Source organism: Schistocerca nitens, chromosome 2 (assembly GCF_023898315.1).
Source record: "Schistocerca nitens isolate TAMUIC-IGC-003100 chromosome 2, iqSchNite1.1, whole genome shotgun sequence".
NCBI lineage: Eukaryota > Metazoa > Arthropoda > Insecta > Orthoptera > Acrididae > Schistocerca > Schistocerca nitens.
Window position 1 is genome coordinate 287560258 of NC_064615.1, and position 26385 is coordinate 287586642.

A 26385-nucleotide genomic window follows, 5' to 3' on the forward strand; every position below is an offset into this window, starting at 1 on the left:
ACATAGCTTCCTCACCAATCCCTTCCTCCAAACTGAACATATGGATTAGCCCTTTTAAGATATTGTCTCTTTCTCCTAACAGAAGGTTAACCATTCCCTCCACCACTCCTTTCTCCATCAAATTGTGTGTTTTACATTACAATATAAATTCTTTAAAGATCAGCATCATTTTCTTTTCATACAGAACCTTTGTCATTCACGAGAATGTAACAATGAGAGAAGGAAAGTTGCTCGTCACTATATAGCGGAGATGCTGAGCCACGATAGGCAAAATAAAAAGATTCACACAGTCATAGCTTTCGGCCATTAAGACCTTTGTAAGCAACACACACACACACACACACACACACACACACACACACACACACACACACACACACACACAAGCACAACTTGCACACACATCTGCAGCCTCAAAGAGCTAAAACTACACTTCTCTCCTACCCTCCGTCTAAACTGCAACACTTCACTGTCCGCCACTCCCACCATACTATCCCTCCCCCTCCCCGCCCCAGCCTCCTCCATACCCCCACCCAGTTGCCACTCCCATTATGCACTGGTGCTATATTCTTCATTTGTGGTACCAGTACGCAGTTTTACTGAATGTTTTGCATCAATTGAATCTACCAATACTGAATGTCAGCTCTGTCCGTAATCAGGAGCATGGCATGTGACATAGTTCACAAACAGAGAAAAAAAAGGCAATATTTCTTTTGTATCTGTAATAGTTTTTGGAATGCAGGTTATGGGGGCACATTTAGTTATAGCAGAGCCTGAGGTCTAGGTACGATTGAAAGATGACAATTTTGTTGTGAGCTGATGAAGTGGCATCTAATGCCTCAGTTAATGTAATATTTATTTCTGAATGGAGTTTTGAATTGTCAGACTTCAGTTTGTTAAACTTGACATCAGCGTAGTAGTAATTATTGTTGAGGTGTAAGTAAAAATACACAATACTTGCTGTACTGCTTCCTGTAGGTTTACCAATGTTTTTTAAAAAAGAATTAGCTGTATAAATACACAATTTACTTTACCTACCCTATAGGTATCCAAGATGCTCGAGCCAGAGGTAACCACATCCTCGATAATTATGCATGTGTCACCTTTCTTAAATTTTCCTTCAATCAGTTTTCTGGTGCCATAGCTTTTGGTTTCTTTCCTTCGTATAAGCATTGGTATGTTTGCATTCACAGATATGAGAGATGCTATAGGTAAAGCTGTATATGGAACGCCACAAATGTGGTTACATTTTGCACGATTTTGTGCAAAGTTCCAGAGAAGTTTTGACAGTACACTCTGAAAATATAAGGTACCAATTACGTTCTGAAAACAAACACATATAAACGTGCACTGCAATATATTTATGAATGAAAGGCATAAACCAGCTCTACAAACTGCTGTGTGAAGTGCATAACATTTCATTCCGACAGTGTATTAATTCTGTAAATATTAGCAGTTCAATTTTACTGTAATATATTCATGTATTAATCTCCTGACAGATGATCAGTGAAGTCGGTATCATATTCAAATGTTCTAGGGTTTTATGTTAGCCTTCACTTTCTGGCACGTTCCACACCTACGAGAATCATCTAACTCTTGGGTCTATGGAAGGAAAACAGGATCTAATCTAAACTACATACAATTAACAACATTCGGACGTTTTTCGCTGTTATCGATGTACTGCACAAACAAGTGTAACAAGGCTGCAGACCTCAGTGAAACGTAAACGGAAGTCCACAGAAGAGGAAGAAACTTTTACGTGAGTGATTAATAAGAGACGCAAAGGTAATTATCAGATCTAAAATCTATATAAACATATGAATGGATGTTAATTATTTCTTTAATATACTTTCATTAATAGTTGCTAACCATCAGGGAAGGATGTGACACAATTACTCTCAGATCAAAGTACACTGGGGAATTAATTCCCACTTTCATCTTGTAATCCCCGAATTTTAAAGCATCAATTTCGTATAACTGTACTACAAGGCTTTTAAGTTCTTCGCTGACTGACGACATTTTCACTCAAACGTGAGCAGGAGTATGTTCTAGTCACTTAATACAAAACGACAACTCATCCACTACTCCCCTCTCCACTTGCCGCTGTGTAGTGTACTGTGCAAACGCGTTTATGAAAACAAGCCGCTAAGAAAATCCACGTGACAGCCCGTTACCAACATATGGAAAGTAAAAATTTTGTACAGATTATAATACGTGACAAGTTGTCTTGTTTACATTTAAAACGTCTGAAGCGGATTTGCTAGCCTAGTCAAATATGGCGCGTGAATAACAGCTGTTATAGTTTATGATTTAGTCAGCACAATCGCTATTTTCATTCAGTTAGAAGAGATGTAAACAGCTTGAGTCTAATATTTCAACTTTTACATCACTGTACATGAAGCCACTCCGTCCATGTTAATCGAAAATTTTTGAAAAGGAGACGAAACCTGACAGCTCAATCACGTTTCAAATTCAAAATATGTTGCTACTTAGTTAGTTGCGTGTTCCATTGATCAATCACACGGTACGGTAGCCGTTATGACGTGAAACGTGTCATGTGCACAAGCAATGCACATATGATACAAGATTTTTTAATACAGAGTTAAAGATTAATATTTCTATCATTTGCCCCATTCCCTTAAATGGCACAAAATGTATGTACTATATTTAAAGATTTATTTATTCCTATTCAAGAATTCATGTATGGTATAGGAGTTGTCAAGGAGATATGATTTCAATTCATTTTTGAAGCTATTACTGCTGTCTGTCAGACATTTTATTTCATCAGGTAATTTGTCGAAAATTTTTATAGCAGCATATTTTACCCCTTTCTGTGCCAAATCTAGGTTGAGTGAAGGATAGTGGAAGTCTTTCTTTTACCTGCTATTATAATCATGAATGACACTATTGTTTTTAAACTGGTCCATGTTGTTGACAACAAATTTCATTAGTGAGTAAATGTACTGTGCTTTTACATGGGACCGAAAATCGATAGTGGAATTTAAAACCGGCAACGAGAAGTGGATCTCATCATTTTTATAATGATGAGATACAAGGATGCTAAGTAAATAAATAAATAAAAAAATAAATAAATTTGCAGAATCGATTTTGAAGTGTTACATGTTTATCCAAAAACTATATCCGGAAATCGATTTACGAAATGTAAACGGCGTTAGTATGTGTGTCACTAAACAAGCTTAAAATTAAATATTCCTTTCTTTAAACTTGTAATGAGATTTACGAACTTTCTTGAATCGTAAACAAGTTTCTTCAGAATAACCTTTAAAAACAAATATTTTGATGTGTTTACATTTGTCAAGTATATTTATTTGTTTTTATAATGCAATTACATTAGTGCGTACTATCAAAAAATAAGTAAACATGTTTACTGCAAATAGCTGCTGAATGAGTAAGAAAATTTTTAAAAAAGTTGTAGGAATGGAAGCTTGCATAAGACAGAGTAGCTCGGAGAGCTGCATAAAAAAAAACATTTAATTACTTGAGTTAAAAATAATGTAGTATGAAAGCTGAATCTTCAGTTGTGAGTTGTGATAATATTTAGCCTAAATCAATGTAAATATTCTTGTATGATTTAAAAACATTAATAAGTATATAGTGTATACCTTGTACAACAAATGATCAAAAGGACCAATAAAAAAGTAATGGCCTGAAGACCACAAAAACAATATTGGATTTTGCCTCATTTTGCGAAATACAAGTGATTTTTCCAAACATGTTTGACAAACTACAGCGTCATTTCCCATGATGTTCTTATTGTATTTCATATTTTATTACTAGTCTGTTTGATTTGTAGAAGATTTAATAATTGTCGAACTAGTAATCACATTGTATTGCAAAGGATACAATAACGATGCTATAGATGTGATGACACTTATTCATGAAGAAAATAGAATAATTTGCGTTTTCCAAAAACGCCGAAGTCAGTCCAAAAATTGTATTGTATAAATCATAAGTATCTGCAAGAGGTGGCTCTTGCCGTCTGTAAGAATCTGGAACACAGACTTCTTGTTCAGTGCAGAGTTCTCATGCATTTTTAGAAATGATTGTTATTCCGAGCCAGTTGGGAAATTATGTGGTCTTCTCAATCGCTCCATAATTTTTGCTTGCTTATCGTGCTGTTTGCGATAATTATGCAGTTTTCTTTGGCTTGGCGTTGGTTTCTACGCCAGTCACTCCACACTACACTGAATACAATAGGTGAAGTTTTCAACGAGTACCCGTGAAGCAAGCAAATTCCAAGATGGCGGCGAGTGTAAAAGTAATTCGTGTATCCCCGCGAAAAAAAGTAAATTTCGGTAGTAAAAAGAATACGTGTGTAAATTGTAAGGACGAGACCTCGAAGCTAAACGAACGAATATCCAGTTTACAAATGATAATCGGTGCTTTAAAGCTGGACGTACATAAACTTCATGCAGAAAAACGTGATTCGCTGAAGAAGCAAGAAGACTCGACCTCTGCAAACAAGTGGCAAACAATGACGGGAGAAAACTGCACTCGGAAAGTACAATCCCAAAATAGCAGTGAAACTTCAATGTGTATAAACAGTGAAACTTTAATGCAAACTAGAACGTATGACGACCTTGTGGGAGTATTCACTACTGAGGATTCAATGAACACGCCAGCCGAAGTCGAAAAGTTACGAAATGTACCACAAAAAGTAAACAAACCGTTGCACGGTCAACTTCCGAATGCTAAAATTGTAAAATACGGAAAAAATATGTTTGGTAGGCGATAGCCACGGCCGTGGAATTGCCGCAGTGCTAACGGAAAAATACAATTACAGGGCAAACGGTTTCGTGAAGCCAGGGGCTCCATTAAGTAAACTGAAAAACCTTACAAAATTACGTGAAGTAACTAGTTTGTGTATGGATGACTTTGTTGTATTGCTGGGAGGATCAAATGACGTATATAGAAATGAGTCGTTCAAGGCTAGCACAGAATTGAGAAAATGCCTCAATACTTTACCTTACATGAATGTGCTCTTTGTAAATACCCCGCATCGTCACGGTTTACCGAAGTGGTCGTGTGTAAACAGTGAAATTCATGCCGCAAACAAGAGTTTCAGTGAAATATGTACTCACTTCGTAAATACAGACCTTATTGACATAAACAGTTTGGAGCGAAGGCTCCATACAGTTCACGGTATTCATTTGAATGCATTGGGAAAGGAGGTACTTACGGAAAAAATTTTTACTCGTATTTCACGGTGCAATGAAGTAGGTACCCAGGACAAGTGGAAATCGATCGCAAGTAACAACGCGTTCTTTTCATGCAGCTAACAAATATAGCCATCAATCAGTGTCAAATCACGAAATGGTTTAAAACCAATAGGCCAGAAAGTAACATTCAAGCTGGGAAACAAACTCAAATTACTAAATGGTTCAAGCCAAAAAGAAATGAAGCACAAATTTTGTAAGCTCCAAAAATACTGGAAGACTGTACGTGTGTCTTCCAGAACAAAGAAATCTCCAGAGAGGAACAGTGATTTTTTATGGCTGGCACCAGGGAAATCACTTCAGCACCATCCAGATCCAGTGCCATCACGAATGTAACTATGAATGTAAGTACACACTATCAAAGTGACACAGAAATGTACAAGCCAAGTGAGCAAGCTGATGGGCTGCTACAGAAGAATCCAGACCTACCCTTTTGTGAGGATGGCTCATTATTAAATATTAGGTCTTTAAAAAATAAAATTGATGATCTGAGTAGTAACTATGTAATGCATTGTAATATAAATGGTTTAAGTGCTTGCTCATGTGACAGAAGCTCTAAGTTAGTTGACCTACAAGTTTTTTTTATCTGAATTTCTAAATGTTTAAGTAATTTGTTTAAATGAACACTGGCTTAGTAGTGATACCATAAAAATCTTAAATAAAATTGCAAACTTCAAGGTAGCTACCAGCTTTTGTAGGATAAATAAGTCACGAGGAAGTTCAATCTGATCTAGATTACCATGTAGGATGTGACTTCAATTGTTTTAATGAAGAGTGTATTTTTGAAAGTTGCTGTGTTGAGTTAAAGGACTTAAATGATTCCAGAATGAGGAGACGAGATACTGGCAGAAGTAAAGCTGTGAGTACCAGGCGTGAGTCATGCTTCGGTAGCTCAGATGGTAGAGCATTTGCCCGCGAAAGGCAAAGGTCTCGAGCTCGAGTCTCGGTCGGGCACACAGTTCTAATCTGCCAGGAAGTTTCGACTTAAATGTTGTTATAATATCAATTTATAGAACCCTAGGGAAGGTGACAACTGAGCATTTCCTGCGTAAATTTCAGAGTTTGTTAGAATACCTCAGTAAAGAAAAGAGGAAAAAAATTGTGTTTGCTGCTCATTTCAACATCAATGTATTGAATGAAACATGTGAGGTATCAAAATTTTCAGACTTAATAAAAAAATATGGCTTCAAATTAAATTTTTCTGAATCTACAAGATAAAATGCTCGGTCAGCTACATGCATTGACAATATTTTAACGAATTACGTATTTGAAGATGGATATAAATTTTGTCTGGATCTAGGAATTTCTGATCATTCAGCATTATTCATTGAGCTACCCAGAGCAGGTAGAGAATTCCCATGTAAAAAAGCTTATGTAAGAATGATCTTCAACCAACATACTTTGACTCTATTCCATGATAAGCTCAAGCAGACAGAATGGCACTTTGATAAAGATATTTCATGCACGGCAAATTTTGAAGCATTTATAAGGGATTTTCTAAGTGTTTTCAATGAAATGTTTCCACAAAAAACTTATTTTAATAAAATGACAAAATTAAAATGGATCACTAAAGGTATAAAAATCTCCAGCGCTAAGAAAAGGCAGCTACATAGGGAACTAAGACATAATAAAAAAATTGGATTTATTGAATATGTTAAACGATACAAAAGTACATTTAAGAAAGTTGTCAAAGCAGCAAAGCAAATGACAAATAATAAATTAATCTTAAAACATGAGAATAAATCAAAGGCAGTGTGGTCAGTTGTAAAACACGAATTACGTATCAAAGCCTCTAGACATGGAATTAGTACAATTAAGCTTCAAGAATCCTGGAGATACTAAAAGGTATCAGCTAGGTATCAGGTAGATTATATAATGGTAAGACAGAGATTTAGGAACCAGGTTTTAAATTGTAAGACATTTCCAGGGGCAGATGTGGATTCTGACCACAATCTATTGGTTATGAACTGCAGATTGAAACTGAAGAAACTGCAAAAGGGTGGGAATTTAAGGAGATGGGACCTGGATAAACTGAAAGAACCAGAGGTTGTAGAGAGTTCCAGGGAGAGCATAAGGGAACAATTGACAGGAATGGGGGAAAGAAATACAGTAGAAGAAGAATGGGTAGCTCTGAGGGATGAAGTAGTGAAGGCAGCAGAGGATCGAGTAGGTAAAAAGACGAGGGCTAATAGAAATCCTTGGGTAACAGAAGAAATATTGAATTTAATTGATGAACGGAGAAAATATAAAAATGCAATAAATGAAGCAGGCAAAAAGGAATACAAATGTCCCAAAAATGAGATCGACAGGAAGTGCAAAATGGCTAAGCAGGGATGGCTAGAGGACAAATGTAAGGATGTAGAGGCTTGTCTCACTAGGGGTAATATAGATACTGCCTACAGGAAAATTAAAGAGACCTTCGGAGAGAAGAGAACCACTTGTATGAATATCAAGAGCTCAGATGGCAACCCAGTTATAAGCAAAGAAGGGAAGGCAGAAAGGTGGAAGGAATATATAGAGGGTTTATATAAGGGCGATGTACTTGACGACAATATTATGGAAATGGAAGAGGATGTAGATGAAGATGAAATGGGAGATAAGATACTGCGTGAAGAGTTTGAGCCGGCCGAAGTGGCCGTGCGGTTAAAGGCGCTGCAGTCTGGAACCGCGAGACCACTACGGTCGCAGGTTCGAATCCTGCCTCAGGCATGGATGTTTGTGATGTCCTTAGGTTAGTTAGGTTTAACTAGTTCTAAGTTCTAGGGGACTAATGACCTCAGCAGTTGAGTCCCATAGTGCTCAGAGCCATTTGAACCATTGAAGAGTTTGACAGAGCACTGAAAGACCTGAGTCGAAACAAGGCCCCGGGAGTAGACAACATTCCATTAGAACTACTGATGGCCTTGGAAGAGCCAGTCATGACAAAACTCTACCATCCGGTGAGCAAGATGTATGAGACAGCCGAAATACCCACAGACTTCAAGAAGAATACACTCCTGGAAATTGAAATAAGAACACCGTGAATTCATTGTCCCAGGAAGGGGAAACTTTATTGACACACTCCTGTGGTCAGGTACATCACATGATCACACTGACAGAACCACAGGCACATAGACACAGGCAACAGAGCATGCACAATGTCGGCACTAGTACAGTGTATATCCACCTTTCGCAGCAATGCAGGCTGCTATTCTCCCATGGAGACGATCGTAGAGGTGCTGGATGTAGTCCTGTGGAACTGCTTGCCATGCCATTTCCACCTGGCGCCTCAGTTGGACCAGCGTTCGTGCTGGATGTGCAGACCGCGTGAGACGACGCTTCATCCAGTCCCAAACATGCTCAATGGGGGACAGATCCGGAGATCTTGCTGGCCAGGGTAGTTGACTTACACCTTCTAGAGCGCGTTGGGTGGCACGGGATACATGCGGACGTGCATTGTCCTGTTGGAACAGCGAGTTCCCTTGCCGGTCTAGGAATGGTAGAACGATCGGTTTGATGACGGTTTGGATGTACCGTGCACTATTCAGTGTCCCCTCGACGATCACCAGTGGTGTACGGCCACTGTAGGAGATCGGTCCCCACACCATGATGCCGGGTGTTGGCCCTGTGTGCCTCGGTCGTATGCAGTCCTGATTGTGGCGCTCACCTGCACAGCGCCAAACACCCATACGACCATCATTGGCACCAAGGCAGAAGCGACTCTCATCGCTGAAGACAACACGCCTCCATTCGTCCCTCCATTCACGCCTGTCGCGACACCACTGGAGGCGGGCTGCACGATGTTGGGGCGTGAGCGGAAGACGGCCTAACGGTGTGCAGGACCGTAGCCCAGCTTCATGGAGACGGTTGCGAATGGTCCTCGCCGATACCCCAGGAGCAACAGTGTCCCTAATTTGCTGGGAAGTGGCGGTGCGGTCCCCTACGGCACTGCGTAGGATCCTACGGTCTTGGCGTGCATCTGTGCGTCGCTGCGGTCCGGTCCCAGGTCAACGGGCACGTGCACCTTCCGCCGACCACTGGCGACAACATCGATGTACTGTGGAGACCTCACGCCCCACGTGTTGAGCAATTCGGCGGTACGTCCACCCGGCCTCCCGCATGCCCACTATACGCCCTCGCTCAAAGTCTGTCAACTGCACATACGGTTCACGTCCACGCTGTCGTGGCATGCTACCAGTGTTAAAGACTGCGATGGAGCTCCGTATGCCACGGCAAACTGGCTGACACTGACGGCGGCGGTGCACAAATGCTGCGCAGCTAGCGCCATTCGACGGCCAACACCGCGGTTCCTGGTGTGTCCGCTGTGCCGTGCGTGTGATCATTGCTTGTACAGCCCTCTCCAGTGTCCGGAGCAAGTATGGTGGGTCTGACACACCGGTGTCAATGTGTCCTTTTTTCCATTTCCAGGAGTGTATAATAATTCCAATCCCAAAGAAAGCAGGTGTTGACAGATGTGAAAATTACCGAACTATCAGTTTAATAAGTCACAGCTACAAAATACTAACGCGAATTCTTTACAAACGAATGGAAAAACTGGTAGAAGTGGACCTCGGGGAAGATCAGTTTGGATTCCATAGAAATGTTGGAAGACGTGAGGCAATACTAACCTTACGACTTATCTTAGAAGAAAGATTAAGAAAAGGCAAACCTACGTTTCTAGCATTTGTAGACTTAGAGAAAGCTTTTGACAACGTTAACTGGAATACTCTCTTTCAAATTCTGAAGGTGGCAGGGGTAAAATACAAGGAGCGAAAGGCTATTTACAATTTGTACAGAAACCAGATGGCAGTTATAAGAGTCGAGGGGCATGAAAGGGAAGCAGTGGTTGGGATAGGAGTGAGACAGGGTTGTAGCCTCTCCCCGATGTTATTCAATCTGTATATTGAGCAAGCAGTAAAGGAAACAAAAGAAAAATTAGGAGTAGGTATTAAAATTCATGGAGAAGAAGTAAAAACTTTGAGGTTTGCTGATGACATTGTAATTCTGTCAGAGACAGCAAAGGACTTGGAAGAGCAGTTGAACGGAATAGACAGTGTCTTGAAAGGAGGATATAAGATGAACATCAACAAAAGCAAAACGAGGATAATGGAATGTAGTCAAATTAAATCGGGTAATGCTGAGGGGATTAGATTAGGAAATGAGACACTTAAGGTAGTAAAGGAGTTTTGTTATTTAGGGAGTAAAATAACTGATGATGGTCGAAGTAGAGAGGATATAAAATGTAGACTGGCAATGGCAAGGAAAGCATTTCTGAAGAAGAGAAATTTGTTAACATCGAGTATAGATTTAAGTGTCAGGAAGTCGTTTCTGAAAGTATTTGTATGGAGTGTAGCCATGTATGGAAGTGAAACATGGACGATAAATAGTTTGGACAAGGAGAGAATAGAAGCTTTCGAAATGTGGTGCTACAGAAGAATGCTGAAGATAAGGTCGGTAGATCACGTAACTAATGAGGAGGTATTGAATAGGATTGGGGAGAAGAGAAGTTTGTGGCACAACTTGACTAGAAGAAGGGATCGGTTGGTAGGATATGTTCTGAGGCATCAAGGGATCACAAATTTAGCATTGGAGGGCAGCGTGGAGGGTAAAAATCGTAGAGGGAGACCAAGAGATCAATACATTAAGCAGATTCAGAAGGATGTAGGTTGCAGTAGGTACTGGGAGATGAAGAAGCTTGCACAGGATAGAGTAGGATGGAGAGCTGCATCAAACCAGTCTCAGGACTGAAGACCACAACAACAACAACAAGCTTGAAGATGAGATCATTGTAAATCCGGCTCAAATTTCAGAATGATTCAATGAGTTCTTCATTAATGTAGTGAAACCAGAGGTTAATGTTGCAGATTATGAGAACAATGCATGTCCCTTTGGACTAAATCATAATTCTGAATGCCTCACAAAATTCAAAACAGTTTCAGCAATAGAAGTAGAAAAAATTATATTAAAACTAAAAAACAAAAATTCTGCAGGTTGGGATGGAATACCAGCAAAAGTCCTTAAATTTGTGTGTAAAATAATAGGATACCCACTAGCTAAAATAATAAACCAATCCTTTGAACAAGGAAGCTTCCCAGAGGTGCTGAAGTATGCAGAAGTAAAACTGTTGCTCAAAAAAGGATCAAGAGAGGATATGGGGAATTATCGTCCCATCTCCCTCCTTCTAGTCCTATCAAAAATCTTTGAAAATGCTGCTGCTATGCAGATTCGAAATTTTATGGAGAAATATGATATTATTACAGAAAACCAATTTGGTTTGCAGCGTGGCAAAAGTACTACTGATGCAATCAACAAGTTTATTGACAAGATCAGCACATCATTAGACAACCATAATAAAGTTGCAGGAATCTTTTATGATCTCACAAAAGCCTTTGACTCTGTAAATCATGCACTGCTCTAATCTATAAGCTTGACAAGTATGGGATCAAGGGTAATGTTCTAAAATGGCTCACTTCATACTTATCAAATAGGAAATAAAGAGTGATTGTCTCATCAAATGCAGCAGATTACTATTCAAAATGGATAACAGTAGCCCAAGGTGTCCCTTAAGGCTCGATTCTAGGACCTATTTTGTTCTTCTTCTATGTTAATGATTTACCGAACAATATAAATGTTCCATCGATTTTATTTGCAGATGACACATCTGTATTAATTGAAAACCAGGAGTCAGAAAACATCCCTCTCTACATAATAAACACAATGAACAAACTAGAAACATGGTTCCAACTGAATTGATTGAGATTGAACATCCGCAAAACCCACATGGTCTAGTTCAGAACAAAACAGTAAAATCCCCAAGAAATTAAAATAACTCATAAAAATCAGGATATAGAAGAAGTAGATTCTGTGAAGTTTTTAGGGTTAAACCTAGATAAAAATTTAAATTGGAATAAATATGTTGATTTCCTGTTAAAAAAATTATATAGCTTTGCATTTGCTATGCAAATATTAGCTGGTGCAACAGACATGAATACAAGGAAAATTGCATACCACAGATACTTTCAATTAGTAAGAAGGTATGGTATTATTTTTTGGGGAAATTCAAGCAATATATTGCGCATACTAAAGTTACAGAAAAGAATAATAAGGAACATGTGTACTGCCCATCCAAGGACATCATGTCGCCCACTATTTGAAAAACAACAGTTATTAACAGTTCTCTCCTTATACATCTATGATATTATCATCTTTCTACATAGCAATTTAGAGTTATTCGAGAAAAACTGTTTCAATCACGCGTATAACACGATAAACAAAGACAATTTTATGCTTCCCACTCATCGCTTAAACCTATATGCACAATCTCCTCAGTATATGGCAATGAAAATTCATAACAAGCTAAAAGGAAAGAATGTGCTGAGGATGAACCCAGAGACACTGAAAACAAAGCTATATGATATACTTGTCAAACGCTGCTACTACACTGTTGAGGAGTTCATGAAGGATGAACTGAACATTTGAGCAGGATAAATTTACATATAGTCTTGTGTGTAAATGTAGCTGTTCTTCACAAAAGAGAGGAAAGAAAAATAAAAGTTTATATTAATATTAAAATTCTTTGTACCAATTAGGCCTAAGTTGTGTTATCCATTTTTTTGATGTGTATCCTGTACACTAATCATATGATTAGAAATTGTATATTATGAGACGAATAAAACACTATTCACTATGTCTGAACCTTGTCGGAAGAGCTCTCACAAAACTGTGAGAAATTCTTGTATTTAAAGACTAAGTTAAACTTGTTGGTCCAAGCATTCATATACAAGCCAAGAATTGAAATTGAGAGTGGCAATGCACAAGCAGAGCCGGTTGAATCTCTTTTCTAAACATTTACGGTTATCACTCATTTCACTGCAATTCCCCCGCAGGGAAGACAGGCCATGGCGCGTACTTCAAAGCACTTGACCTGCAGGTCTTACGAGTGCCAGCAGCCGTCTTTGGCGTGGAGCGAGTAACGATTTCAGAGGAATTTAATAATTCATGATTGCACGTAAACCCTTTCGCGGCCCGTGGGGGATATATTCCCCACTAACAAGGGCAGGCCGCCAATTGTGAAATTCAGATTCGATTCATACAGCGCATAATAAAAGCTCATGGCCAGAGGTGTAATGTGGCAAAGCACCAAGATGCACTTCTCAGCCGTTGTCGAGAAAATCGACATTCTGCTTGTGTCTGTGTATGTGTCTGTGTCTGTGTATACCTGTCCTTTTTTCCCCCAAGGTTAGTCTTTCCGCTCCCGGGATTGGAATGACTCCTTATCCTCTCCCTTAAAAACCAACATCCTTTCGTCTTTCCCTCTCCTTTCCTCTTTCGTGATGAAGCAACAGTTTGTTGCGAAAGCTTGAATTTCGTGTGTATGTTTGCATTTGTTTGTGTGTCTATCGACCTGCCAGCACTTTCGTTCGGTAAGTCACATCATCTTTGTTTTTAGATATATTTTTCCCACGTGGAATGTTTCCCTCTATTATATTCGTATCAATTATATACAATGTATAATAAATACAACATATTATATTTATGCTTGTTTAATTTCATATTATCCCTTATACACTAATGATTCCTTATTCCTTTTCACATTTGACATATAAATCATATCAGATACTTGAACATTTGGTACAGGGCTGATCATGGCGCTGAAAGACCTCCACAAACCCCACATTCATGTGCCCAGTTTCTGCTCCTATTTTATCCAGGTCACTCCTAATGCTATATCTTGGATTTGTAGCCAGGCTGTTCCCTGCTCCCCCAACTATAATTACCTGATCTTCTTTCTCAAAGTCCTTGCATAGCTGACCTAAGTTTTCTGTCACCTGGCTGAGGCTAGCACTTGGTTTCACAAAACTTGTGGCCTGGTACTGTGTCCCTACTTTCTCCTGAAGCTGTTGGCCCACACCCCTCCTATGACTGCTACCTATGAGCAGAATTTTTCTTTTCCTCTTCTGGTTTGTTCCCGACTTGTCTTTTTTCTTTAAGCCAGTATTCTGCTTCAACCTACATTCAACTACATCTGAATGAGGCCCTTCCTCGACTACTTCAGATAGCAAGCCAAACTGATTTGCTAACTGAATTTCAGAAGTTTTATCAATTGTTTCCCTTTTTCGCCCTTTGCTTGCTACCTTTTCCCAGCGCCCAGAGTCCTTTTCCTCCCTTAGCTTACATAATTCCAAATTCACAATTTCTAATTCAGTCTTAAGGGCACAAATCTTTGCCTCCTGTTCCACGATTTTTCTGTCCTTTCTACATAACCTACACTGCCATGGAAGAGCCTTATTATCTATCCTCATTTCCTCTTCGCTGCACTCGCCCCAATGAAACCACAACCCACAATCTATACAGAACACACCCTCTTTCAAATTTCTACGGCAACCACCACACTTATCACACATGGTTTGATAGTAAAACGTAACACAAAAGCAGAAAATAACTTCAACAACACAATAGTTTCGTAACCTGTACTAATAAGTAACTAAATACTAATGTAAACAAACTTATAAACTAGCTTCAGAAACTTTTAATTAACCACACAAATTCTGGCCGAGAGACACGAGTTAATTTCACTTTGAAGCGCTAAGTCTAGTCAAAAACAAATATCTATGCTCGTATGAAATTTACGCCTAAGTATGTAAACAAACTCCTGACTGCCAGCCTTTAGGAAATCTTCCTTATCTATGTAATTATGTTTAGAAAAGCGAAACCTTCAATTGATAGATTAGATAAGAAGTAAATGCACTAGTCTAAAATGTAATATTAACTAAATTAAGCTCTTATTTCAATATTAATCACTTCACTTAGTGAGATCCTCGTGCACGCGCGTCTGCCTGACTGCAGGGCTGCCAATCTATTCAAATCAGTTCTTGACTTGAGGCTCCTCATGCTGCCCCTCAACCACAAGGGAATCATAGACTGTTTTGGCCTGGATGTCATCTAGGGCTGGAACATGAAGATGTTGTTGATGTTTGAGCCCAACAATGTGTCATCTGGCTGTGAAGGAACCAGAGGAACTGAATCAGTCATAGTAGTCTGTATGCCATTCGTATGGGTGCCATCACTTAAGATCCAAGCTGGTTTTAAGTGGTTGCTGCTACAATGGTAGGCTTACCACAAAGCAATATGTCGAAGCTGGTAGTGCCTCATCTCCTGTCTCTGTGAGGACCGGTGTAAGACGGTTGTAGTTCAGCATGAACAATGTCATCCCAGAGTATGATGTAACCACAGTCAGCTAGCACCTTATGGACGAATCTTTTTGGAGAACTGTGCAGCCGAGGAGGCATTATCCTGAACTGAGTGATGTATTGTTTGAACTGTGTGATGAGGCTGGAGAGTTCTGACTCCGTCGGTGGTATTTGTAGCACAAAGTCTGCAGACAGAGTGAGCAAATCACTGTAAGAGACTTCTGCAAGTGAGGCATTGAGATTGTCTTTATGAGCAATGCATACACCTCATAATGCCCAAGGAAATGTTTCTGTCCAGCGAGCAATGTGACACATAAGGGCAGCTTTATGTGTACAGTGCCATTGATCCATGATGTTACTTTTCCGTTGTATGGTAACATTGTAAGCTGCAGAGGTTGCATAGTTCATTAAATAGGACTATTTAAGACTATCATCCTTGACCAGTAGTCATAGAGACTGGGCAGTCAAAATGTGATATCTGTGTGCTGAAAATGCTCTGGCTGTCGTCTCTGCTGTAATGTCCTCGGGGGAATGGCTTCCACCTAGTGGGTCACGCAGTCAGTGACAGAGAGTATGTAACGATAGCCTTCAAACTCAGGTACAGGCCCTATCAGATCAAGGTGGACAAGTTGAAATCGATCTTTCAGAAACCCAATATGACTGAGTGGCAGCTGTGCTTGAGAACACACTTTGCTGTGCTGGAAAGCTGTGCACATATGTCCACTCTCAGCAATACTTATTGATGTAAGGCCATAATAACCAGTCTATGATGAGTTGTGCCAATAGGCATATCCTGGGGTGTGACATAAGGAGGAGTTGGTCAAATATAGTGGCAGAAGAAAGCAGTCAGGCACATTTTAGGACCAGCACCAAGACAAAGTTGCAAAAATCATTTTAAAGAACTAAAGATAATGACACTACCTAGTATATACATTTATAATTGTTTAATATATGCTAAAGGGAACCTAAACAACTTTAATTTAAGATCTGAAGTGCATGTTCATAATACCCGAAATAATAGTAACATAGACCTCGAATACACAAGGCTGACATTAACACAGAAGAGCCATAAACACCTTAGCTTGAAATTTTATAACAAACTCCCAAAGGCTGTGAGCGAACTACCGATGAATAACTTTAAGCAAACAATAGAATGTGGCTCAAATGTATGCCATATTACTCACTTGATGAGTTTCTCAACAGTGACACAAAAGAGATATGCTACATGAAACAAAAAACTGCCATATGAATTATACCTATATGTTTGTGAGAGTAATGTACCAACAAAGACTTTTTACATGGATACGTAAGATGTACCTTAAATTTATCTTGATACTATTGTATATTTAACTATTATGATTTATTCTTCTTCTTCTTATTGTTATTATTATTACAATTGTGAATGAATAATTGTTGTACTGTCAATATTACTTCTGCATGCATATCTGCTTGCCCTGCACAGGCACAATTATGTACAACGATAATTATTGTAATTTAAAAAAAATGTATGCCAATTGTATGGAAAACATACTGAAAGGCAAATAAAGATTCTATTCTATTCCATGATGTTCCCCACTGATATGGCATGAGAGGTTGAATTCAATTTTGCAGAACATCAAGTAATACCTGCTTGGTGGATCCAGGAAGGGACAACATTCTATACATAAGTTAATTGTAGAATATTGAAGGAGGTCCATGATTTGTTAGTCTTGCAACTATGCCCCTATTAATTTGTCATTGTCCACATGTGTCGTGAGGATGACAGACAGTGTAAGACGACATTGTCTGCTCCATGGAGGTGTCTGGCATCAATTGTGAATTGCACTATATAGTCTATGTGCTGGAACTATTGAGGGTGGAAATCTTTCAAAGGGTTGTGTGTCAAATCTGTCAAAGGTTGGTGGTCACTGTAAATGATGAGAGGTATAGAGCACAATGAATCATAATTCCTCAGATATTCTACACCAGGCTGTTTCTAGTCAGAAAATTTTCTCTCTGTAGCAGGTGCTGTTGCTGGTGGACTGCTCACAATCTGAATGCTGGCGGGACTTTTTCAATTTTGTAACAGAGAAAAAACAAGCTCATACACAGGTGTTGAACCAGGCATTGAAATAACTTTAGTGACTTGTTGGTGTAGTTGTGGATATTGCTCTTGGGTAAAAGTTTATAAAAGTCTAGTAAATTCCTGGATTGTGCAAACAGGTCATTGGGCTAATTGCTACACTGTACATCTGTCAGCTCAAGTTAGAAGGAAAGCCAAAAGCGAGAACAGTCTGATGAATAAATCTCAATCAGTCTTCAGTCGTGCAATGCTTGGTATCTCTTTGGGAGCTTGTTATGAAATGTTTCATTACTGGTATGTAGTCAGCCATATCTGGTCTACAAAAAACTGCCTTTAGTTCTGGGAAATGTTCCATGTCATGAATTTTAAGCTGATTTTTCCATAGGATTAATTTTTGCTTGGTAGTATCAATTTTGTCCACAATATATGTTACCAAACGCTTCTCTTTTGCACTTAATGAATTCCATTAATTGGTGATGCCAATGATAACAGATTTTGTCATCACTCTCCTTACGTGAAGTTTCTTTCCTAATTGCTGCTTTCAGTTCAGCCAGCATTCACTTTTATTCACATCAGAAACAAAGACACCATATTGCCTTCGGGCTGGTGTTGTAATGATGTTCCAGTGAGCGTTTTTCTAGCTCATAAATAAGCATTTTTCATAGCCTTTGAGTGATATAAACAGTGAAGCAATACCACTCGACATTGAACAATATGGTTTCTCCACTTTTCTTTTTTGGACAACTGCATAGATCCCATAGTGCTCTTAATGCTGAATTTATATCTAATCTCACATGAGTTGTATTGTAAGCAAACTGCTTGGCATCTGACAAAGTGAATGCTTTGCTCTAGCGACCTCTGACCACAGCCTTAACTTTCCTCTTTCCCCCTCACCCCTATGCACCACTGCACTCCGAGCACTAGGCAAGAGGGCAGCCTGAGTGATCATGCCCATGCAGTGCTGTTTGGCCAGTCCTGTACTGACTGACCCCGTCATCCCTGTTCCATTCACAAATGGCGCATGGGAAGAATGATCACTGGTAAACCTCTGTATTAGCACTAATTTCTCAAATTTTCTCATTGTGAGTGTTTTGCGAGACATATGTAGGAGGAAGTAATACGTTTCCTGACTCTTCCTGGAATGTACTCACTTGGCATTTCAATAGTAAACCTCTGCTTGATGCAGAACACATCTTGCGGCAGGGCGGGGTCGGTCATCTGTGTTGTTGTTAACGCTATCGTTCAGTCCACCTACCTCGATAGGATTCTTGCGAATGTACTTGATAGCAGATATGTGCTAGGCAGTGTAAAGCAGCGTTGATGAAACCACTACCTAATACCTACCACACAGAGGCTGCGTGACTCTAGGTGAAAGTCAGTTCCTGAAAGTTCTTGATTAAAAAATCTGGTGTTTGGGATATTCAGTCTACTTGCAGAAAAGTATTTAAAATTAGATTAACTCTGTTTCTTATTGATATTGAAACACATGAAATGGCTATCAAGTTCGTATTTAATATGGTGAAATGTTATCATTGAAAGATCACTTTCTGTATAACAAATATTCACTCGAAAAGCAGCCAGAATTTTAGCAAGTCTGACCCGACTAATTTTCACATTCTACCAGTCACAGACTCCCAACTATTCACGAGTTAAACATTTGGTCATTTCAGTAGTCTTCTTCGTAAGAAGTGCTCACCAAAATATTCTGTACAGAGCACGAAACACACCATCGGAGTTGTCACTATGACCGGAAAGTTCACGTGCTCATATCTCTCAAACTATTTAACTTAGAAACACCAAACTTTCATTAAAATTTTCATAACTCCAGTTGCTTCAGTCACGATATGTTCGAAATGAAATTATCTCACTATTTCCTCATGTTACAGAGTATTTTTAAGGAGCAATCTAACATCATGTTATCCGCAGTCTGGCTAGCAAGCGACTCTCTTGAGGTACTCTCCTCTCTGCACACTCCTCTATTCGCACGGGAACTGCTTGATTCTGATTGGCTGCTTATCTAAAGGACCAATCAGAACTTTCCTTCCTGATCATTCTCACTGCAAATCTTGCCTTATCCAATCACTAATTCGATAGTAATTAACATCAGCAAAACTTCCATTTCTTGTATTATGTTTAATAAAAATAAGCAAAGTGCAAAATATTCTTCACATTGATAAATAAACTTATTCTGCCTCTAATTTCCATTCTGGCTGCTTTTATACAAAAGCATGCTCACACAGACATACATCACCTGAATCGTGGTTGCAACATAACTTTCCCACGGTTCGTTTTACGTAAAATGATATATTAAATTTTAATGTTTGTCCCACATAAACTCTCTCAATCATTCTCATGCACTCACACAACAAAATATAATCAAATAATAATTTTGACCGATTTTTGTATTACGCAATGTAAGGTGAATAAAGTTTTAAAAAGAAAATTCTAATTAATTGAGTTTTATGCACTGATAACTTTGTAATGGCTTCAAATGATAATGAAAGTCAATCTGTTATTGTTCATAACTTGGTTTTAAAAAACAAGTTAGGTTTTAGGACTTCTAGATAATTCTCTTTATCTCTAGAACTATAATAAATAAAAATCTGAAATTTTGACAGCATAATTCCATTAATAACAAAAGGCTGTGTACCAAATTTGAACAAAATCAGGTAATAACTAATTGGATTATTTAGATTCATAGAGGGTATGAATCTTTGTGTTGACTGATTGTTACGCTATGCAGAGAGATTAGAGTCCACACAGAGGCATACCGACTATCCTTCTTTCCACGAACAATATGAGACTGGAACAGAAGGGAGAACCGATAGAGGTACTCAAGGTACCCTCTGCCACACACCGTCAGGTGGCTTGCGGAGTATGGTTGTAGATGTAGATGCAGTTCTCACGGCAGGCAGCATCAGCTGTGCTGTGAAAAGAGCGGAAAAAAAAAAACCACACTATAGCCATCCTGCAGCCACCATACTAGATGGCTGCGTGCCTTACTGCAACGAATGTTATCTCATAATAACTTCCTGCGTTACAATCTCTTGCGATGTCTGTCACTGGATTGTTGAGCATTTCTGAAATGTTCTTGCACCAATTAAATGATCCCGTGATGAAGCCCACCACTATGCATTGGATCTTCTCTATCTCTTCTATTAGTCCTACCTAGTAAGAGTCCCAGATGATCAATGATGTCAAACACAACTTGCACTTTTGTCACATGATGTCCTGATACCGTGGATCAGGCAGTCAGATAAATGCATTCCAAAAGCTGTTGGCTTGGTGTCGTACTAACATTGATCATCAAACGTACGATCATATCAAATAACTTCAGTTGTGCCCCGGTAACGTGTATTGGGACCCTTGCTGTTTATTTTGTATGTTAATGACCTTTTAGACAATAATTTTAGTAATCTAAGACTCTCTGAAAAAGCTCACAGATATTTAGTCGGATCTTGATAAGATTTCAAAGTGGTGCAAACTTACTTTAAATATTCATAAATGAAAAGTTTATCACTGCACAAAATGGAAAAAAAAAAAAAAAAAAAAAAAAAAAAGACATAGTATCGTATAAGTACAATATCAGTGAGTCACAGCTGGAACTAGTCAACTCGTACAAATACCTGGATGTAGCAATTTGTTTATGAAATGGAACAATCAGTAGGTTTAGTCATAGGTAATGTAGATGGCAGACTGTGGTTCATTGGTAGAATACTAGGGTACTGCAATCAGTCTACAAGGGAGATTGCACACAAAACACTTGTGCAACTCATTCTAAACACTGCTCAAGTGTGTGGGACCCCACAGCAAATAGTAACAACAGGGGATATTAAACATATATAAAGATGGGCAGCTAAAAGGTCACAGGTTTGTTTGACTCATGAGAGAGTGTCATGGAGATGCTGAGAGAAATGAACTGGCAGGTGCTTCAAGCTAAACACAAGCTATCTTATGAACGCCTACTTAGAATGTTTCTTAGAACCAACTTTAAGTGATGAATCTAGGGATATACTACAGCCCCCTGCATATCACTACCACAGGGGTCACAAAGCTCAGATTGTGTTCGTTTGATTCTAGACTGTTAAGAGCAGATTCTACTCTCATCTGCAGATACCTTTGCACCAACTACGTATAACATGAAGTGGTCCAAACATGTTTCTTCAAGAAGACACGAAAATTATGTAACACTTTCACTAACATAGTAAGACATGAATTTTTGTAAGCATGGACTTCCGCAAACCTTAAAACGTCCTTACGTTTTCAGACACTCTGAAGAAGTGACTGTGCAATGGTAATGTCTTAACTTTATAGATAATAATCCAGAAGAATGAGAATGGGGGAATATGCAGGTCATGGAATTTGTTCTATTGTATCTGTTCACCTGTCATCATCAAAGGTAAGTCAGTGAACATCCAACAATGTGACTGAAATATGCTGGAGCACCATAATATATAAACCATTTGCTTCTTCTTATTTCAATGGTTCATTCTGTAGCTGGCTGGAAAAGTAGCAAGTATGTAGATAGCACATGAAAGGCATACTGGAACATAAAGATATATCATTCTGTTATGCTCCCACATTCCACAAATTGATCATTAACTGCTGTGGTGTCTAGCTGGAATTGTAAGATGGGTATTTTCAGCTGCCACAAAAAATGTTTGCGAAAATTCACTATTCCATCTCCTCGAAGCATTCCCTCATGTACAAACAAAACTAAAAATACAAACAATGAACTGAATATAAATGCACAATAAAATAAAATAAAAAATCCACTGCCTTAAGTTCTTCCATAGTAGGTACTTGGTTGGCAAAGACCCTGCCCACATTGAAGATGAGCCAGACACCATAAACTGTCTATGACATACCCTTTCTGTGGTACTACATGATGTTTCAAATGGCACAGTAATGTGTCAAACTCTAATACCCAGAGCTTCTCTGTCAGCCAGCCAAATGCATTCTTTGTTGTTATGACTATGAGAAAATGTTAGTCTATTTTAAGGAAAAAACCTTTTGGATGCAGAGAATAATGTTACTGAGGAGATATACAAAGCACTGGATCAGTGGAGTAAAGCTGCAACTATCTTCTGTGATCTTACAAAAGCCATAAACTAAGCCTTGCTCATCTACAATGAAAACAGTTATGGGATTAAGGGCAATATTCTGAAATAGCTTACATCATATCTACAGAACAGAAAATAAAGGGTAGATGTCACTTCAAATGCAGTGAGTTATTATTCTAAATGGAGTACAGTATCACAAGATGTGTCTCAGACACCATTGTAGGGCCACTCCTTTCCTATTTTACACAGCCTTAAATATAAATTCCTCATCACTTCTGACTGCAGATGATACTCTTGGTTTAACTGAAGATGATGATCCAGAGAAAATTCTGAGCTCTATCATGAGCACACGAATACTTTAGAAAACTAATTCCAATTAAACAGGTTGAAATTTAACATTGCAAAAACTCATAAGGTACATTTGAAATGTTTGGAACTTAAAATACAACAGAACAACCAATTTATGAAAGAAGTTGACATGATCAAATTCCTTGGTCTAAATGTGGACAAGAGCTTAAGCAGGAATACACCCCCTATTGGTATCCTATCAAATAAATTAAGCAGTTTTGCAACAGTATTGAAAATATTAGCAAACTCTGGTGACATGAATAAATGAAAAATAGGATATCTTAGTTACCTTGCATCTGTTATAAGGTATGGTACAATTTTCTGGGTAAGTTCAAATAGTGCATCTCAGATAACGTAACTGCAGAAGAAAATTGTTGGACACATGTTTACTGTTCTGTAAAAAGAATCTTGTCACTCATTATTTTGGAAACTATAAATCCTAACTCCTCCGTCCATATATATCAATGAAATTTCTTCTTTCAATATAAATGAATGAAATTACAATCCTCCTACACAGCAGACAAAAATGATTTGTGGAGAATCATTTTAACCACACATACGACACAATAAATAAAAGTAACTTTATACCACACACACACACACACACACACACACACACACACACAGGGTATTCATAATTAAAATAATAATAGTGATAAAAATGAGGAAGCCAGGAAACACTATGTGACCCTTAAGAAGTTGTACAAATATGAAATAAAATCAGCTAAATGTAAAGTAAATGATGAACATATTGAATGCTCGAAAAATGCCTGTCAAGCAGCTTGGAATATAATAAAAAGTGAAATCAATATGAGCAAGCAGGAAGCCACAGTGCCTATAGATTGCAACATCCTTAACGAATATTTTATAAATTGTGCCAGCTCTCATTCTTCTTCTTCTTCTTCTTCTTTTGGTAAAAATAATTCTGATAATATTTCAGATTTCAGCTGCTGTAACCCTTCTTAAACAACAAGCACCAGCAACCAAGAAATTCTCTTGGTCAAAAATCACCTCCGGCCACCAAATCTATAAAGAAACTTAAAAACTCAAAAACAGAGGACTATTATGGGCTTAGTAACAGTATTTTTAAACACACAGCCACTGCAATCTTAATGCCACTAACATATCTGACGAATCGCATACTTGAAGAAGGAATATTCCCTGAATGTCTGAAAATGACAGTTACACTCCCAATCTATAAGAAAGGTGACAGAAAAATGCCAAACAATTATAGACCTATATCAATAGTTCCCATTATATCAAAAGTAATAGAAAACTGCATACATATCCAAATTTATAATTATTTTGAAAGTAATAAATTATTGAGTAAGAACCAGTTTGGCTTTAGATCTGAACTATCAACAACCAAAGCAGTTGAATGCCTCCGTAGTAATATATATGAAGGATATGAAAACAAGAAACTCACTCGTGCTACACTGTTAGGTTTAACAAAGGCCTTCGACTCAGTCACACATGAAATAATGATAAAAAAGTAGAACATTATGGTATTGTAGATAAACCATTACAATTTTTTCATTCATACTTAAGCAATAGGGTACTATTAGTAAAAACAAACTATCAAAAGTCAACACCCATGAAAGTAAAGAGAGTAACAGATGGAGAAACTATGCAAGATGTCATAGAATACAACAAAGTAGTAACTGAAATGAGCAGTGACTGGTGCAGAGCCAACCTTTATCAGTAAACAAATTGAAAACTGAAGAAATTTACTTCACCCTGAAACCAACTGAACAGAATACAAACAATGTCAAGTTACTAGGTTTCCATATAGATCAAAAACTTACATGGGACAGACACACATATTATCTATGTGGCAAACTTGCTCGAACTCTCTTTCTATTACACAAGCTGAGACACGTTATCAGTGAAAATCTGCTAATCTCCACATACTTTGCTTTTTTCCATTCACAACTGCAATAGGGGATACTTCTTTGGGGTAACTCAGTGGGTTCAAGTACCATCTTCAAGTGGCAGAAGAAAGCAGTCAGGTGCATTTTAGGACTAGCACCAAGGCAAAGTTGCAAAAATCATTTTAAAGAACTAAAGATAATGACACTACCTAATATATACATTTTTAATTGTTTAATATATGCTAAAGAGAACATAAAGAACTTTAATTTAAGATCTGAAATGCATGTCCATAGTACTCGAAATAATAATAACATAGACCTACCATACACAAGGCTAACATTAACACAGAAGAGCCATAAACACCTCAGCTTGAAATTTTATAACAAACTCCCAAAGGCTGTGAGCGAACTACTGATGAATAACTTTAAGCAAACAATAGAAGTGTTGCTCAAATGTATGCCATATTACTCACTTGATGAATTTCTAAACAGTGACACAAAAGAGATACGCTACATGAAACAAAAAACTGCCATATGAATTATACCTATATGTTTGTGAGAGTAATGTACCAACAAAGACTTTTTACATGGATATTATTATTATTTCTATTGTGAATGAATAATTGTTGTACTATCAATATTACTTTAGCATGCATATCTGCTTGCCCTGCACAGTCACAATTATGTACAATGATAATTATTGTAATTTTTAAAAAATGTATTGAACACACTGATGATGCCAATTGTATGGAAAACATACTGAAAGGCAAATAAAGATTCTATTCTATTCTAAAGCAACAGTTTCAAAATTACAACCTCTTTTAGAATGATTTCAAATTTGAAAAAAACAAAAACAGAAATTTGACCAAGAGATGGCCCAGTGTGCATCAGAATATGCACACCAAAAGATGTACAGTACCTAACATGACTGTCTCCATGAAGGATCGAATACTGTTGGTAAGGCAATTTGACAAGAACGGTGACCAGCAGCGCTGCATAGATTCCAGACACTCAAGGGTATGAAAAAGGGTAGTGATCAAATGTCTGCTAAGGGTCTGGAGGAAATGATTACAAAATTCTAATTGACAGGTTATTTTGAAGTGCAGTGTGGCAGGTGAGGGAAAGTAGTTCGTTCGATGTCTGTCAAAGATTTGGCCACAGCACTGCAGGAAGGTTCGAGTCATGGTGTGCATAAATGCTGTGCACAAGAATTGCCCCAATCACAGGCCACTGATAATGCTTCCCAAATAAATGAAGCAAAACACATATGACAATAAACAAACTGCCTTCAGTTAGTTGAATAGACAGTACCTAATACCTATCTCCACAAATGGCCCCAATGTTTGACATGCCTGTGAATACAGTTCATAACACCCTACAAAACATCCTGCATTGCTATCCACACAAAATCACCAATGTTCAGAGCTACTTCCTGGTGACCTGCCAGAAAGACAAACATTTGTGCTGAAATTTCTTTCCCATATGGAAGTGGACAATGAATGGCCATGGAACATTCTGTGGATGGACAAACCCCATTTCTATCTTCAAGGACATGGCAATATCCAGAATTACAGAATATGGGCAGTAGAAAATCACATGCACATCAACCAATACCATGTCATTCTGCAAAGACGA

The 26385-nt window shown here is 38.3% G+C and overlaps 1 protein-coding gene across 1 annotated transcript in view; it reads right to left on the minus strand.

Moving 5' to 3' along the window:
• Positions 1-2108, minus strand: part of LOC126236041 (uridine 5'-monophosphate synthase) — a 131306-nt gene extending 129198 nt beyond the window's left edge. Inside the window, exons 1-2 of the mRNA XM_049945075.1 lie at positions 1870-2108; positions 1039-1296 (exon numbers count right to left, since the gene is read on the minus strand). Coding sequence (XP_049801032.1) covers positions 1039-1296; positions 1870-2019 — 408 coding nt within the window. The 5' untranslated portion in view covers positions 2020-2108. The remainder of the gene's footprint in view (positions 1-1038; positions 1297-1869) is intronic.
• Between the last annotated feature and the right edge of the window lie 24277 nt (positions 2109-26385).